The 16,690-nt window shown below is 37.2% G+C and overlaps 1 protein-coding gene across 3 annotated transcripts in view; it reads right to left on the bottom strand.

Moving 5' to 3' along the window:
- GFM1 (G elongation factor mitochondrial 1) overlaps positions 1-16,232 on the bottom strand; it is a 45,216-nt gene extending 28,984 nt beyond the window's left edge. The window contains exons 1-11 of one of the 3 annotated variants that reach the window (XM_025374981.1): positions 15,825-16,232; positions 14,765-14,917; positions 14,258-14,390; positions 13,607-13,811; positions 11,416-11,532; positions 10,515-10,571; positions 8,667-8,817; positions 7,451-7,608; positions 6,304-6,388; positions 2,208-2,345; positions 314-415 (exon numbers count right to left, since the gene is read on the bottom strand). In XM_025374981.1, coding sequence (XP_025230766.1) covers positions 314-415; positions 2,208-2,345; positions 6,304-6,388; positions 7,451-7,608; positions 8,667-8,817; positions 10,515-10,571; positions 11,416-11,532; positions 13,607-13,811; positions 14,258-14,390; positions 14,765-14,917; positions 15,825-15,905 — 1,380 coding nt within the window. In that variant the 5' untranslated portion in view covers positions 15,906-16,232. Of the gene's footprint in view, positions 1-313; positions 416-2,207; positions 2,346-6,303; positions 6,389-7,450; positions 7,609-8,662; positions 8,818-10,514; positions 10,572-11,415; positions 11,533-13,606; positions 13,812-14,257; positions 14,391-14,764; positions 14,918-15,824 lie in introns of all 3 variants that reach the window. The other 2 variants (XM_025374982.1, XM_025374983.1) reach the window with 2 other exon arrangements.
- Positions 16,233-16,690: the final 458 nt, after the last annotated feature.

Consider the following 16,690-nt stretch of genomic DNA (forward strand, 5'->3'; position numbering starts at 1 on the left):
ACCATCTGGTGGAGATTTTTCCTTCTTGCTAAACTTGGGAGGATTGTGGATCCTCCAAGTTTTCCTTTTTACTATAGTCAAAACTCTTCCTACTTTTTACTATGAAAAAACCAAGTGAGTTAGCTTACACAGCAGTTGTCTAATTGACATTCAAAGAGCTATAACCAACATTCAAAGAGCCACCACTAACTTGATGACTGTGGTACTCAATGAAAACTTCTGTGGTTGTTTTTCTGAAGTATTAAATGCACTACATGAAAAAACAGACTTTTAAAATTCTAGTGATAAGTAGCTTTGAAATTAAATGGCTTACCATGGAAAGGTCACTGTTGGCTTTGTTTGTGAACGTATCTCCACTAGCACAGTCAATGCCAAACAATGCACAGATGTCTCCAGCATATACTTCCTCAACATCCTAAAAAAACAAATAAAACAAAATGATATTTGATATAAGTAATACAAATAAAGACGTGGTAACTAAAAAGTAACTGTACAGTACACACATTGTATATAAATAAGCATGGCAGAATCTCTCAGCTTGAATTCTATAGTGAATTAGCTAGAACCAATACAACAACAATCAACCATGCTAAGATGTATTTTTAAAAGGCCTTCATTTAAACCATATGTCAACAGACAAGATTTTAAACAGAAAACTCATTACTTGAAGGATCTGCAGTACCAACAACACAGTGCCTCAAAGTTCTAAAGTTATTTCTATGGAATTAAAAGGCATGTACTGGCGGGGCATGGTGGCTCACGTCTGTAATACCAGCACTTTGCGAGGTCGAGGCGAGTGAATCACCTGAGATGAGGAGTTTGAGACCAGCCTGCCCAACATGGTGAAACCTTGTCTCTACTAAAAATACAAAAAGTTAGCCAGGCATGGTGGCGGGTGCCTGTAATCCCAGCTACTCGGGAGGCTGAGGTAGGAGAAACACTTAAAACTGGGAGGCTGAGGTTGCAGTGAGCCAAGATCGCGCCACTGCACTCCAGCGTGGGAGACAAGAGCAAAACTCCATCTCAAAAAAAAAAAAAAGGCATGTACTATATATGTTGCCGCAGTTAGACAATGAGATTGTGTATGACAGAGATATACCAGGAAACCTGTAAAGGAAGTTTTGAAAACAAAGGAGAATGGAGCCCACTGTACTAAAAATAATTTTAATTTCTCACAGATGCAAGCAGTCAAGAAAACACAGGAAATCTAAGAACAAAGCATTGGTGCCTCCAAGCTTCCTAGTTTTTGTCCTTTTACATTTACAGTTCATTCACAACAACTGTGGCTGTGAGTAAACATGTCTTTCTTTAATGGTGACACAGCTACACAAATCTTCCAGCTCCTGGTCCATGAAACAGCTATGACAATCATTTAGCCTGCCCCCTGCTGCCTATCTCACAAAACAGCAATACTGTTGGGTTTTGAGACTGACAATTCCTCCTCTAGAAGAAACAAAAGTTATAGCTACCAAAAAATTCATAAGATTTTGCTTAGACTGATACATTTCTCCAGGAATATATAGCTGGATTGGGAGAGGGTGAGAGTAGGGGACAAACTCATGCACTCAGTATTCCTTCCAAGAACTAACCATAAGGACTACAGAAGGCTATAGCAGACTCCAAGCCAACTCAAGAATTCAAGGCGTAAGTCAAAGTTTATCTCCCAGATCAGCCCCTGAAGCTTTAAATCTTCAGGTGGATTCTGGCCCCAATATGGTCCTGTAGTGGGTTCTACAATAGGAATAAAAGCTCCAGGGTTAAACAGGGCTTTTGTGCCTGCTGTATTTCAGAAAGTAAATAAAACAATGTGGAAAAGTGTGTAAATTTATGATTCTCTTATCTTTAAGAATCACAGTTCCACAGTCTTAAATGCCTGTTACATTCTTTGTAATGATAGTTCTTGAGGAAAGTGCTGAATCTTACATTCTGAGTGTTAGGAAACTATCTCTTTTCCTTAACCCAGGCCCTTGAGAAAATATAACTAATTCACAACTAGTGGTATTTAAAAAAACTGAGTTGTTAACATCTGCTAATTTAGCCTATAGCAAAGTGCTAGATCAGAGCTGCAACACATTTAAGTAAAAAGGAAGAAACTAGGAACATACATTTAACCAGAATTAATTTTCTAGTGGGGCTCAGAATACCAAGAAAGGTCTATTTCACCCATATTAGAGGAATTTCTAATCTCACGATGACCCTGTACTTGCCTCCATCATGTCGGCATGCATGCGAGTCAGCCGTTGCAACCGTACTTTCTTTCTTGTCCTTGTGTTATAGATGGTGTCACCCTTCTTTAGCTCTCCCTGGTAAATGCGAACGTAAGTTAATTGTCCAAATCGACCTACCTAGAAGTCAAGATCGGGTAGGGGCAAGAAGAATAAAAAGAAACATAATAATCAAAGTACTGAGGAAAGCTTCATTAAGTCCCTCCGAGTATTCTCTACCAATTTTAGTAAACTATCTTACATACTTCAGTTTATTGTCATAAACTAATACTAGCTTTGAACACAGATAAATGGCTGTTACTCATCAATCTTTTTGGTATCACAATCTAAGTTATTTCTGTTTCCTTTGAAATAAGCTATTAGTATTAGAACAAAATTTTTAAATTTTTTACATAATACAGAAGTATCTTTTGCCTTCTAACATTATTTCGTAAGTTTAATACAATAAGATATCAGACAAAACAAGGTATAATTGGAAAAACAACAAAGATACCATTAGAAACAGTAGGTGTGTGCTATACATCTAAAATACAATCTCTGATAATCATGTGGAAAATTATGCAAGTAAGAGTTCTGTGGCTGGGCTGGTCGCTCAGGCCTGTAATCCCAGCACTTTGGGAGGCAGAAGCAGGTAAATCACCTGAGGTCAGGAGTTCAAGACCAACCAGGCCAACATGGCAAAACCCCATCTCTACTAAAAACACAAAAATCAGCCGGGGGTGGTATCGCACCTATAATCCCAGCTACTCGGGAAGCTGAGGCAGGAAAATTGCTTAAACCCGGGAGGCGGAGGCTGCAGTGAGCCAAGAACTCACCATTGCACTCCAACCTGGGTGACAGAGTAGGTGAGACTCTGTCTCAAAAAAAAAAAGAGTTCTGTGAAGTGATTGAATATACTAGCAGTGACCAATTAACATATATTTAAAAGTTCCCAGTTCTTACCATGTTAATTGTACGCTTAACAAAATAGCAATAGAAATCCCAACAGGAAATTTTAAACGTGATTAGTGATTTTAAATTCATTCAGAGGAATAAATAGGCAAAAACAGAAATTTTTCAAAATCTATGGTAATGATATAAAACTAACCCTGACATATATAAAAACATATTAAAATGCTTGAAACTCACAAAGTTCAGAAACAGCACAAATTAAACTAACCACCCCATACAGTATAGTATAAAAATCTAAAGTATAAAATATATTTGTCAATAGATGGTAAGGAAACATGACAAATCAATGGAAAAGGAAAAAAGGATTGTGCATAAAGTACTAACTGGACAAATGATACTCTATTTGGAGGCAGAGGAAATACATTTAGATCCTACCCACCAAACCAAATACCAGTTGAATTAATAATGGGGAAAGAAAAAAAAAACCGTAAAAAAGTAGAAGGAACGAAACTAAATATTAACAAAATATATACAAATAAAAGGTTTCTAAGGTTAAAAATTAAAGAATGACTAAACGAAAAAGACTGACATATTTGAGTATATGAACTTTAAAGCACTGATTGCTTTTAAAAATCAAAATATATTTCATCAAGATGAAAGATTACAATAAAATTTTTCATTTGTTAAATCAGTAATGATTTTTAAATAATACTCAATGATGATATTCATTGAAATAATCCAATACATTAATTTGGAGAGTACGAACGCAATCTGGCAATATAAACCATTAAATATGAAAACATTCTATGCCTTTAACTCAATAATCACTATTCTGGGAATCCTAAGAAAATATTCTTATAGATGTATTTTTAAAAGCTTTACGTGTAAAAAATTTTACTGTAATGTTTCTACTTTTTAATTAAAAAAATTTTCCCCTAATTTTGGAGGTAATAAATATACTGTAAAATATTTTTAAAGTAGGAAAAAGCCCCCAAAATATAATCCCATCCCAGAAATAACCACTCTTAACACTTCCAACTTATCTACCACTTTTCCCCACTTAAAATATTACTAACAGAAGCAACAGCATTTCCACAAAAAGCCCATCCAGTCCCCAAATCTTGGTTTCTAATGCCATTTTACTTAAAAAGGAACCAGTGCTCCTTGGAGAATGGCTGACTCTAGGGCTAGGACACGGAATATACAAGATAAGCCTGGAGCGTCTTGTAGTGCTGGCAAGTAAGGAAGTATTCTCAAAAAGGCAAAACATTGGAAGATGTTAAAGGAACACAGGAGTCAACTGAGAGTTCCCAATCGCCAAACCCAGTCACTCTGAACGACAAATGACATACTCAAAGTCATAGTCATGATTATAACTCAAAGTTCAAAATACGTATACATGAGTCCATACTGATATTAAATAAGCGATTGTCCAAATAAACAAATGAGCACGGAAGAAAGACCAATCTCCCATTCAGAAGAATTCCAAATAACTTATGTAGATACTGCCCCCTCAAGGGGGTGGAACATAATTCCCCACCCCTTAAGTGTTGGCTGAGTCAAGTGACTTCCTTTTAAAAAGTACACTATGAAAAGGGGAATAAAAAAAGTACAGTAACTTTATAGCGGAGAAACCTGTCAAACACTATCTCAGTCAGGTGTGGTGATTGAGGTTAGCATTAACAATGATAAATCATGCCGCAAGTCTGTACCTTGGATATGATGCAAAAAGAATAACACTTTATCTCGATGGTAGTCCTCCTAAAAACATGATCTAATCATGTGAAAAACATCAAATAATAAACCCAAATTGAGCGACACTCTACAAAAGAGCTGACCAATAATTCTCAAAAATGTCAATCTCGTGAGAAACAAGAAAGTCTAAGAAACTGTTACAGCCTAGGAGAGCATGAGGAGACACGACAATCAAATATAACATGGTCCTCTGGATGGACCTTCTGTAGTCCTTCTGTCTAGTGAGACGGAAAAAGGACCTAGACAAAAACTAAAGAAATTCAAATGAAGTATGGATTTTAGTTAATAATAATATACCAATATTGGTCCATTAGTTGCGACAGTGTATATTAAAAATAGAGGAAACTGGGTACAGGATATACAGGAATTCTGTGGACTATCTTCATAACTTTTCTTTAAAATATTCTAAAATAAGTAAGTTTGTTTCTTTTTAAATCACAAACATCTTTTCATGTCAAAAAATAAGCATTTCAACATAACTTTTAAAGTCTGAATAATGTTGCACTATAAGAATGTACCTCAGTTTATTTATCAAATTGTAATTACTGGGCATTTTATTTTTATTTATTTATTTTTTTTCGAGATGGAGTCTTGCTCTGCCGCCCAGGCTGGAGTGCAGTGGTGCGATCTCGGCTCACTGCAACCTATGCCTCCCGGGTTCAAGCAATTCTCCTGCCTCAGCCTCCTGAGTAGCTGGGATTACAGGTGCCCGCCACCATACCTGGCTAATTTTTGTATTTTTAGTAGAGACGGGGTTTCACATGTTGACCAGACTGGTCTCAAACTCCTGACCTTGTGATCCGCCCGCCTCAGCCTCCCACTCCTGACCTTGTGATCTGCCCGCCTCGGCCTCCCAAAGTGCTGGGATTACAGGTGTGAACCACCGCGACCGGTTGGGCATTTTCAATTGTTTGTGAGATTTTGGTTTTATAAGGTAAGCTGAAGCTAACATTAATTCGCTACCCTTCATTAGTTCCTTAGGACATATTTCTAGAAATGGACCCAATGTTATTTATAATAGCAGAAACCTGGAAACAGTATGAACGTCTAACAATTAGGAAATTTTAAGCAAATTTTGGTGTATCTACTTGATGCACTGTTACGCTACTACTTAAAATGTTTAAACTATTTATAGAAACATGGACCATTATCTATTGTGACATTAAATAAAAAGAGCAAGACAAAACTATACAGGTAGTATGAGTTCAGTAAAAATGTACACTCTTCAGGCAAAGAGAAGAGACTAGAAAGAAATGCACCTAATAACAAAAGAACTATCATGTCAGAGCTTTGGAAATTCTCTATCTGCTCCTTCTACTTTTCCTATTTTACGCATCTTTCATAAAGGTCAGAGTCATTCTGTAATAGGAATAAAGCCTAGAAGTAAAAACATTCTACAGATAGCAGTTAAATACATTAAAAAGCAACTTACCTCCAGTTTAAAAGCCAGGCCTACAAACGGGTGGGAATTGTCTCTACTGGAGTTCATTAGGATTTTGGTTTTCTCTTTTGAGTCACTTAAAATAAAAGAAATGTAAATCTATGAGATGTAATATTGATATTTCTATCACTTTATTTCATCAGGAAGTATTATCTGAGAAAAAGCACGTGTGTGGGATATTACTGGTGTCATACATAAGTAAAATTTCACTGAAAGAGATCAATAGAAGTAAGTTCTCAGCTGGGCATAGTGGCTTATGCCTGTAATCCCCACACTTTGGGGGACCAAAGTGAGAGGATCACTTGAGCTCAGGAGTTTGAGGTTGTGGTGAGCTATTACTGCACCACTGCACTCCAGCCTAGACAACTGAGCAAGACTTTGTCTCAAAAAAAAAGGTCTTCAGAGCTTAGCTTAGTTACTACACAGTGATAGGACAAGAGTAGACTAAAAAACACAGAAATGGTCTCATAGGGAAAGAAAAGAAAATAATCAATGAGTTTTTTTTTTGAAGTTTGTTTTTTTTTTTTTTTTTTTTTGAGACACAGTCTTGCTCTGTCACCTAGGCAGGCTGGAGTGCAGTGGCGCAATCTCAGCTCCCTGCAGCCTCCGCCCTCCGGGTTCCAGCGGTTCTCCTGCCTCAGCCTCAGCTGGGATTACAGGCGCACACCACCACGCCCAGCTGATTTTTGTCTTTTTAGTAGAGATGGGATTTCTACATGTTGGTCAGGCTGGTCTCGAACTCCTGACCTCAGGTGATCCGCCCGCCTCGGCCTCCCAAAGTGCTGGGATTACAGGCGTGAGCCACTGCGCCCGGCAGAAGTTTGTTTCTTAAAGTTTTTTTTTTTTAACAGTTATGTCTGAAAACATCTAGTCCCAAATGAAAAAATTTTCTAATGATGTAAACCTTGAGAGATAGTAAAACAAATCATACTTTTAACTCAAAACAGAATATGATATGGGAACTGATATAATATTTTTCTATGTCAAAATTGTTACCCAAATAAAAACCGTGATTAATGTTTGTAAATTATGAAAAAAAATCACAGACGTAACTAGAAGAACCATCCTTAAATTCCTTCACAGTGCACAAATATGAAAGTATTTCTGCATAAACTAAGATTCAGTTTTCAAGACTTACTCCTCCTGATTGAGAACAGCATAGTTCTGGACTTCAGATGGATTTGGGAGGTATTCTAAAACAGCATCTAAAAGAGGCTGAACTCCTTTGTTCTTCAGGGCGCTTCCCAAAAATACAGGAGTAAATGATCTTTTCAGAGTAGCTCTTCGAATTGCTATCTACAAAAGAAAACAATTTAATGGTAGTTAATGTTAAAATTATATGTTGTGCTTCAAGTCAATTACAAAAGAATAAAATGAACCGATACTCTACTCTTTGGAGTGCTGACTCTAATAGAGACTAAAATCAGGTCCCCAATGAACTTAAGGTCAAAATACAAAGAAAAAAATCACTTTCTCCTTCAGGGTGGGGAAGTGATTTACTATACAACTGCTTTCGACACTCTTGGAATCACTAATTGTCACTAATTTTCAATTTGCTAAAAAAAAATACATATACACATAGAAAATAAACACACTAATAGAACACTGCAAAGAGTATGCTACAATTGTGTAAAATGGAGGAAAAAGTAATATATATGCAAAACCAAAAGCCTATGGAAAGATATACCAGAAACTATTAACTGGTAACCTGTTTCAGGGACGGGGAAGAGAACTGGGAAGACGGAAAAAAAATAAAATAAAAGGGTGTTTACTGTTTACCTTTGTATACCTTTTAAATATTTAAACCATATGAACATATGCTCGATTAAGGAACATTTATCTTTTTCTCTTTGTAAAGAGCATACATACAGGAAACCAAACAGTACAAATCTCTCATAAATTACAGGTCATGACAGTAGCAGGCTCCAGGTCCTGCCCCAACCCTTAGTGAAACACCATCAATGTGTCTGCTAGCTGAGCAGGCCTTAGAGAATACGTAGTGCAGCTTTAGCTCTAGCAGCTGGAAGAGGCCAGCAATAGTGCTGTGGCCACAACCAACAAATGAATAAAATAACCTGACACTCTTTGGAGTGCTGGCTCTAATAGAAACTAAAATCAAGTCCCCAATAATTTAAGGGTCCTCAATAACTTTTCTCATTTGAAGATATTATATAACTCACTTAAAAAAAGTAATATACCATGTCAAGTATTTTTTGAGGAAGCCAATTATGTTAAATAAATGTACTGAGATTTCATTAATAAAGCCCATACATAAAAGCATCATGTCCCCTCCCTACAAAAAACAAACAACTTCTTTTTGTTGTTAATATAAGACTTATTTTGAAAGCACTTGCCTTTAAATCAGAAATCGAGGGGATTTTTTCTTCCAGAAACATCTCACCAAGCTGTTCATCTGAATTGGCAACACATTCAATTAGCTCCTGCCGGTGGTCAGTGGCCGCCGCCCTTAATTCAGCTGGAATCTCACCATATCGAACAATCTGACTAAGAAAACAAGTATTTTGGTGCTTTAAGGATATTCAACTTGATATATGAAGGACTAATGAAAAAGATATGATTAAAACATTTTTTTAGGTAAGACAGAGCTCTGATACATTTGCATTCAAATGGCAAACAAGACTAATGCATACCTTTAAAATGCACACAGAATAATAGATAAATATACCGTAACAGGCAAGTTTAAAGACAAGGTTGCACTACCAGTAACTGAAGAGCTAAAACAGTCCACTATCATAAGAAAAAAAATCTCTGGTTTTATAATAGACATCACATTCTACTTTTCTGCATATCAAGTTTTACAGAAGATAATGATAAAATATATAACACAAAATCTTCCCAATGTAATGCAACCTGGTTTTATCCTTACTCAATATACAGTAAAACACAAGTTCAAAACAATGACTTGACAAAGTATCAACTAAATCAAAGTTTAAACTCTTCAGTGTAGTTTTTACTGTATTCTAATTATTTTAAAACTGGCAAGCATGCAAAGTAATAACAGCATCCATTTACTGAATACTTATAATGCAGTAAGCACTAAACTAAATATCTGACAAGCTATTTATTTGATCTTCACATATGAAGTAGCTTTTATTATCTGCATTTTCAGATCAACTAACTTACATAGGCAAAGTAATTTGCCCGACGCTGTCCTACTAGTAAACAGAAGAGGTAAGATTCAAAGCCAACCTGTCTGGGGCCCATCTGAGTTCTTGAAAATTCTATTAATCATATTCTTATTAATCACATTCTTATTAATCACAACATAACAATCTCTAGCGAGCAGCACTAGGAAGACCTTACTCTATTCCTTTCCATTAATAACAGACCTGATCATACACTTTTTAACAAAGAATATCCTAATTTGTAGTTTAAAAAAAAGGGTGACTAAATATGGCAGACTCTTCAATCTGTGACATCAGTTCTCCATTCCTCCAGAGGCTGAACAGGTAAAATTACAAATCAAATGTTCAAAGCTAAAATGGATATACTTGATATGATATTTAAAAGCAATCTGAAAACTTTTCAAGGTATTTCTTTTAAAATGGAAATTAATATAAAAAATTAAGCGTTTCAGAAAATACATTCCTAACTTTAATAAAGACAAAAGAAGCCATTTCCAAGGAAACAAAAAGTAACTCTTAATATTCTAAGACTCCCCACAGCCTCAGATCTTAGTTTCAACCTTCCTGGCAAGCTCCCTGCTTCTTAGCCTTTCACGTGTCAGAATCATCTGTGGATTCCTTTCCAAATATACATACAGTAAACTAGGGCTGGAGAAGGGTACATGTACATTAAGAAGCTGCATCTGTGGTTCTGATGTACAACAAAGTTTAAGAGTCTCTACTTCTGACAACAGAAATATGTGCCTTGGTAATTCTGGGAAAGTGGATTCATTCATTCATTTACAAATATTTTTGAGTCCCTATTATGTACTAGGCAGTTGCAGGGGCTGGGACATAGCAGTGAATAAAGTTGGAAAAAATAAAATGAAAAATTCTGCCTTTCTGGGCCTTATATCATAAGAAGTAGAAGGTAAACTTTGCTGTCATTACTCAGTTGTCACATAAAAAGTGAGAGAAACACCTTATCCCCTGGACAGACTCCATCCTTTTCCTGCTTACAAGATGGCTGATGAAGATAAATTCTACAGTTCACTGATCACAATGCCATTCACCCACCTGCCTGACCTGCAATCCCAATTCCATAGCAGAGGAAGGAAATCCCTCAGGAAGTGCCTGTGGAGAAACTACCAGGCTCCAGAGGTCACTCCTCAGAACAAAGGATCATTTATGACTCCTCACATTGTCTAGATCAATGTCACTCAAAGTATGGTCTGCAGACCTGTAAGAGCAGCATCAACTGGAAACCTTCCAGAAATGCAAACTACGGGCCCTACCGCAATGGACTGATCAGCATCTCTGGAGGCAGAGCCAGGACTATGTCTTTTAACAAAGTCTCCAGGAGACTGTTATGAATGCTGAGGTTTGGTAACCACCAGGCAATTGCAGTACTTTGTAGGTAAAGGTCGCTCAAAAGCTGATGAACCAAATACCACATCAAAAAGTTACCAATTTATTTCTTGCATTTCCCAAACTACATTTGTACAATTTTAACTGTTTTAACTTATCAATCTTTTTTGTCTATGTAATTATAAAGCAGGAGGAGCAAATATTTATGACCCCTATTTTCTTCCTAATTTTTATCCCAATACCCCAGACCTGGCAGCTGCTCTATAAAAGTCCACAGAATGAATGAATAAATGAACAAGTGCAAAAAGATATAATACATTTACTAACCCAAATTTACTAACCCAAACTGAAGGCCTCCTTCCACCACACCACGCGTGCCATAATGTGATATGAGTTTATTACTCAAAAAGTAACACAGTCTCTCTCAGAATAAATACTAAATAAAATGGGGAGCAACAAGGATTAAAGGCATTAAAACAAAACCATCTCAGAGTATTCTTCCAGCCACATTTCAAAAAGATAGTTACTCTGGGTTTGATGAACTTATCCTTTCCTTCTTTTTAATGCTTTTTAAAATTTAAAATTTTAATAATGTATTTTTAGCACTTACCCAAAGTCTCCATCAAAATAGATGGCTCGTTCCTCAATAAGATCTATAATACCTTTAAAATTACCCTCCAAACCAATGGGTATCTGCATAAACGCTGCATTATGATTTAGTTTAGACCTGAAAAATAAAAGTACACGTGTTTACCTTTTTTCTTTTCCCCTAGTCCCTTTGAAATGAGTATTTTAAAAAATCAATGGCAGACACTGGAGAACTGAGAAGGGTGTTACCATCAGGTCAGAACAGAAAATACAAATCTGTTGGGAACAGACTGACAATGTAACTCAAGGAGCTCAGGAAGCCACAACCCCATTCAGGCAACAAAAAGAACTCCAGAATAACTGTTTTACCATCAGATCCCCAGATACACTGGATCAAAAGCAAAAGGGGGAAGAATAGATAATGGGGGGCTAGCCGGGAAATTAAATAGTAGGATAGCTGAGCCCACCTTTTATTTATTTATTTATTTATATTTTTTTTGAGAGAGTCTCCCTCCGTTGCCAAGGCTGAAGTGTAATAGCACAATTTTCGTTCACTGCAACCTCTACCTGCCGGGTTCAAGCGATTCTCCTGCCTCAGCCTCCCGAGTAGCTGGGATTACAGGCGCCTGCCACCATGCTCGGCTAATTTTTTGTATTTTTAGTAGAGACAGGGTTTCACTATGTTGGCCAGGCTGGTCTTGAACTCCTGACCTTGTGATCCACCCGCCTCGGCCTCCCAAAGTGCTGGGATTACAGGCGTGAGCCACCGCGCCCGGCCCAGGCTCAAAACTGAATAGAAACTGCATTCACTGGCAAAAATTCTCATTGGAAAAGAATATGCTCTAGCTACCACTGTTTAGTCTAGACTCTAAACTCCCATCTATAACTATGGTTAAAGATCTAAGAATTACCAAATATTTGAAGGAAACCAAAAGCTAGAAAGAGAATGTGAACTTAATAAAACTTATCTCCAAGAAGAGAGTTACTAGAGCAAAGAAAATAAAGTGTAAAGATTTGAGAAACGATTACCTCTACTGATAAAAATGTTGCAATAAAAGAGAAAGTTTACGAAAATTAAGTACATAATTGCCGAAAAAAAAGTTTTAAGGCAAGCTAAATAACTGAAGAGACACAAATGAATATCAAATCAGTGAGCTGGAAGATCAACCTCAAGAATTCTCTCATAAGCGCAATGCAAAATGAGAAGGAGACAGAAAGAATAAGTATGATAGAAAAGGTAAGACATGAAGGTCAGATCTAGAAGTTCCAGATTTTTATCTGCTTTATAGAAGTTACAAAATGGAAAACAAATAAATGGGAGTGGAGAAAAGAATAAACCGAAGCAATCAAATAAATGCTAAAACAGTGTTTCCTTGGAATTCAGAAGATTCGGTGAAAAAAGTCCATCTATTGCCAAGCACAAGTAAAATAAGGACAAAAAGTAAAAACATTTTACCAAAAGTTATAAATACCCAACTAAGAAAATGTTCACTTTCATATCAAATATATCACTTCCATCAGATTTTTTGTCATCAGACACACCATTCTCAGCCTGTCCACTACCATAAACTTTACACCTATATATCCATCAACTGTGCCATGTGAAACATAAGTATGAACTCTACAGCTACACTTGCACATCTACAAAAGGTGAAAAGTGAAATTCTGACCTTTTTAAAGGCTTTGTGAAATATACAGTATTGTGTGAAATTTAAAATGCTATAAATACTACCGGTTCTATCTGGTACAGAAAGGAAGTGTTACTGTTGTCCTAGAAAATATGTTTCCATCTGAAAACAAGAAAATCTCATCTCTATGGCAAGCTATTTAAGGGCATTAATTAAAATGATTCAAGGAAAAAGTAAAACCAAAGATGATCTTTCGTCTAAATAAAACACAAGGCATTTTTAGAATCTAGATTATAACTTCTCTAATAATAGCAAAACAGTATAAACAGACTGTTTTCTGAATCCATCTTCAAATTCCCTAGAATTTAAGTAATATTGTCCCCATTTTACAGAGAAGGTAGCTGATGAGAACATACCACAAGTCAATTTACTAAAATCAATGTTCCACTTACTAACTCACATAAATACATTTAAAAAGCTAAATTTAAGAATAAAGTTTAATGACAGTGAATTAATCATCCTTCTGGATATAAGGTTTGCTGTCTAGAGCATCACATCCTCTTTGTCCATTCTAAGGCTCATTACCTCATTTGCTGCAGGGCCCTGGCTGGGTTGGAGCCCAGTCGGTCCAATTTGTTAATAAAAGTTAGAAATGGAACGTTGTAGCGTTTCATCTGACGATTGACAGTCATGGTCTGGCACTGTACCCCTCCAACAGCACAGAGAACAAGGACTGCACCATCCAACACTCTCAGGGCCCTTTCAACTTCTATTGTGAAGTCCACATGCCCTGAATAAGATGAAGTATGAGAGGGTCTTAAAGAGCAATCTGAATTTTTAACATACGCACTATTAAAAGTTTTTGTATCTCTGCTCGTCACAAAAGTCTTCTAATTAGAATGTAGATTCCTGAGCTCACCAATACTATTCACCAATCCTTAAGTGGAGGGCCCGGCAAGACCACTTCAAGAAGATACTAGGGCACAGGCACCTTTACAATCAGCTAGAATATGTAGAAGGCAAGAATCTGCCTACTCACAATTACTTGCACAAAATTTTCAAGAAAACTACGTAAGGATGAAGTGCTCTAGGTCCTAAGTTAGGCTTCTTTAATAGGAATTCAGTGTTATACTTTTGAGTATTTGACACTCAAAAATTAATTGGGTCATAGTAACAGAAAGAACCAAATGTGCTTTTGCCAAAAGAAGCTGCAATAAAACCAAGAATCCAACTTACCAGGAGTATCTATAATGTTAATATTGACATCTTTCCACATGGTGTAAGTGGCCGCTGACTGAATAGTGATTCCTCTTTGTCTCTCTAGTTCCATGGAATCCATGACAGCACCAACTCCATCTTTACCTTTCACCTAAACACAAGCACAGCAATTCAGACTTTCTCTGTTCCTGCATTCCAAGAAGGAAAGAAAACTTAACTGAAATGGAAACAGTTGCCAGGTGCAGGGGCTCATGCCTATAATCCCAGTACTGTGGGAGACTGAGGCAGGAGGATAATTTGAGCCCAGAAGTTTGAGACCAGCCTGAGCAACAAAGTGAGACCCCGTCTATAAAAACTTAAAAGAACACCAGAACACAGATACTTAAGCAACTTTCAGATAGGCCTATCAAAGGTCCACTGTTACCACTGTTTTAATCGTTCAGGTTTACAAGCTTTATTAAATAATGGCAACAAAACAATTAAAATCAGGTTCTAATTCATCCGGAATCAACCATGAATATATACCTCATGCATCTGTGCAATTCTGCCAGTGTAGTAAAGGACTCGTTCTGTTAATGTTGTTTTCCCAGAATCAATGTGAGCTGAGATTCCAATATTTCGTATTTTTTCATTAGGAATCACCCCTGATGAAGACCATCGGCAGGCATTCCAATTCACCTGAGAAAAATACGAGAGCTCAATTCTACGCACCTTTTATAAGAGAGAACAACAGAGAATTAAAGGAGTATGGTGGACATTATTCCTCCAAGAAATCTCATTGGATATGACATAGCTTGAGAAAGGCACCAGGGGAAACGTTTAAGCCTGGAACTCTTGTAATCAGAGGAGAGACTACAAACGACAGAAAAGGCGTATTCTTTTAAATTAATTAACGAATAAATCAAATTTATTTAAAATGGGAGATAATTTTGACTACAGATTTGAAAATACACACTGGGGCAGATAAAATCACAAAGACAGCTCCAAAAAACTTTAATACAAAATACAAATTTTAGCTTAAATTTAACTTGTTTTCCCTTTCTCCTTTATTGTAGTTCACAGATGACAAATATGTTTGAGAACTTATATGCTCTATGCAGTGGTGCTAATGGCTCCAAAAGATTTACAATTCCCTCGAAACAAAAACAATTCATGAAGTTTGTTTTAACTTTACTCTGGGGGCAGGGGATGGGGATCCCTATTAGATGGAATTAAGATACAATATAAACCTTTCCCTATAGGACTGCACTTCCACAATGTACAACTATTTATGGGAAAAGAGAGGCAAAAAAAAAAAAACAAAAACAAAAACAAAAAACAACCTTAGAAAAGGTGGATAAAATATGGAAGTATTTGAGTGACAGGTACTTTTAGCTGATTAAACCCCAGGGATACCAGAGAGCAAAACAAACAAGTTAACGAGCTAATGTGCAGGCACGGAGGGGCTTTTCAGCACTGACGCGCGACCGCCAGTATTCGGAGCTGCCAGTCAGGAAGACTCAGGGGTGTCACTGCCTTCCATGGCCCAGAAGAGACCACAAGGTCTCGGGAATGGTCCCGATTCAGTCTCTCTGTGCTCCAGTACCTGCTTCCTCTGCCATCCTAGGGAGGCGGGGGCCCTTCCGCGCCCCAGAGCCGTGACAGCTGCGGCTCCCAGCAGTCTCATCGCAAGCACAGAGCACGCGACAACTCCCGTGGCTCCGGGTCGGTTCAGCTGCCGGTAAGGCACCGGGAAGCGGTCAAAGTCACGCCGGCCGCCAATGTTGTAAGAGCACTTCCGGGGCAAAGGACGCAAGGAAAAAGAGAGTGAGGAAATGAAAGAGAAGCAACTGGACTGGAGGCGGAGCAGTGCCTACGCTGCTCGCGCGCCTTCTACCGACTTGGAAGAGAAAGTGCAATCGCTTTGCGTTTGCGCCCAGTAAGACGACACAGGTGTATGGGTGGGGGAAGGGAGTCCTTCTTTGGTCTTCGTCTTCTTTTTCAAATATTACCTCTGTATTAAAATACAGCCTTTAAACATGGTTGTTAGGCCTGTAAAGCAATGTGGAGAAGTGTATATAACAGAATTTAAGTAGGTAAAAGGCAAAATTATCTATTACAAATATATATATATGTGTATATATATGACATGGCCTGAAAAAGAAAGTGGAAAAAATATAGTGAATGAACTATCAATTATAACTACAAACATTTCAAAATGTTATTTGTTATTGTTCGATGTCAGATATTAATATCTAGTCCATATGGAAGACTGCATCCTTGACTATTCTGCTTGGGTGTGTTAGAGGCATGTTGAACTTAACAGGTCCAAAATTGAGCTTCGGCTCTTCTTCCCCAAACCTTCTACAGTCTTCTCCAACTCATAAATGTAAGCTTTAGTGATTTTAGCCAAAAATGTTAGTTACTTTGACACCACGCTGTGACATCTCTGGTCTAATCAGTCAGCATATC

The sequence above is a fragment of the Theropithecus gelada genome, chromosome 2 (assembly GCF_003255815.1).
Source record: "Theropithecus gelada isolate Dixy chromosome 2, Tgel_1.0, whole genome shotgun sequence".
Classification (NCBI taxonomy): Eukaryota; Metazoa; Chordata; class Mammalia; order Primates; family Cercopithecidae; genus Theropithecus; species Theropithecus gelada.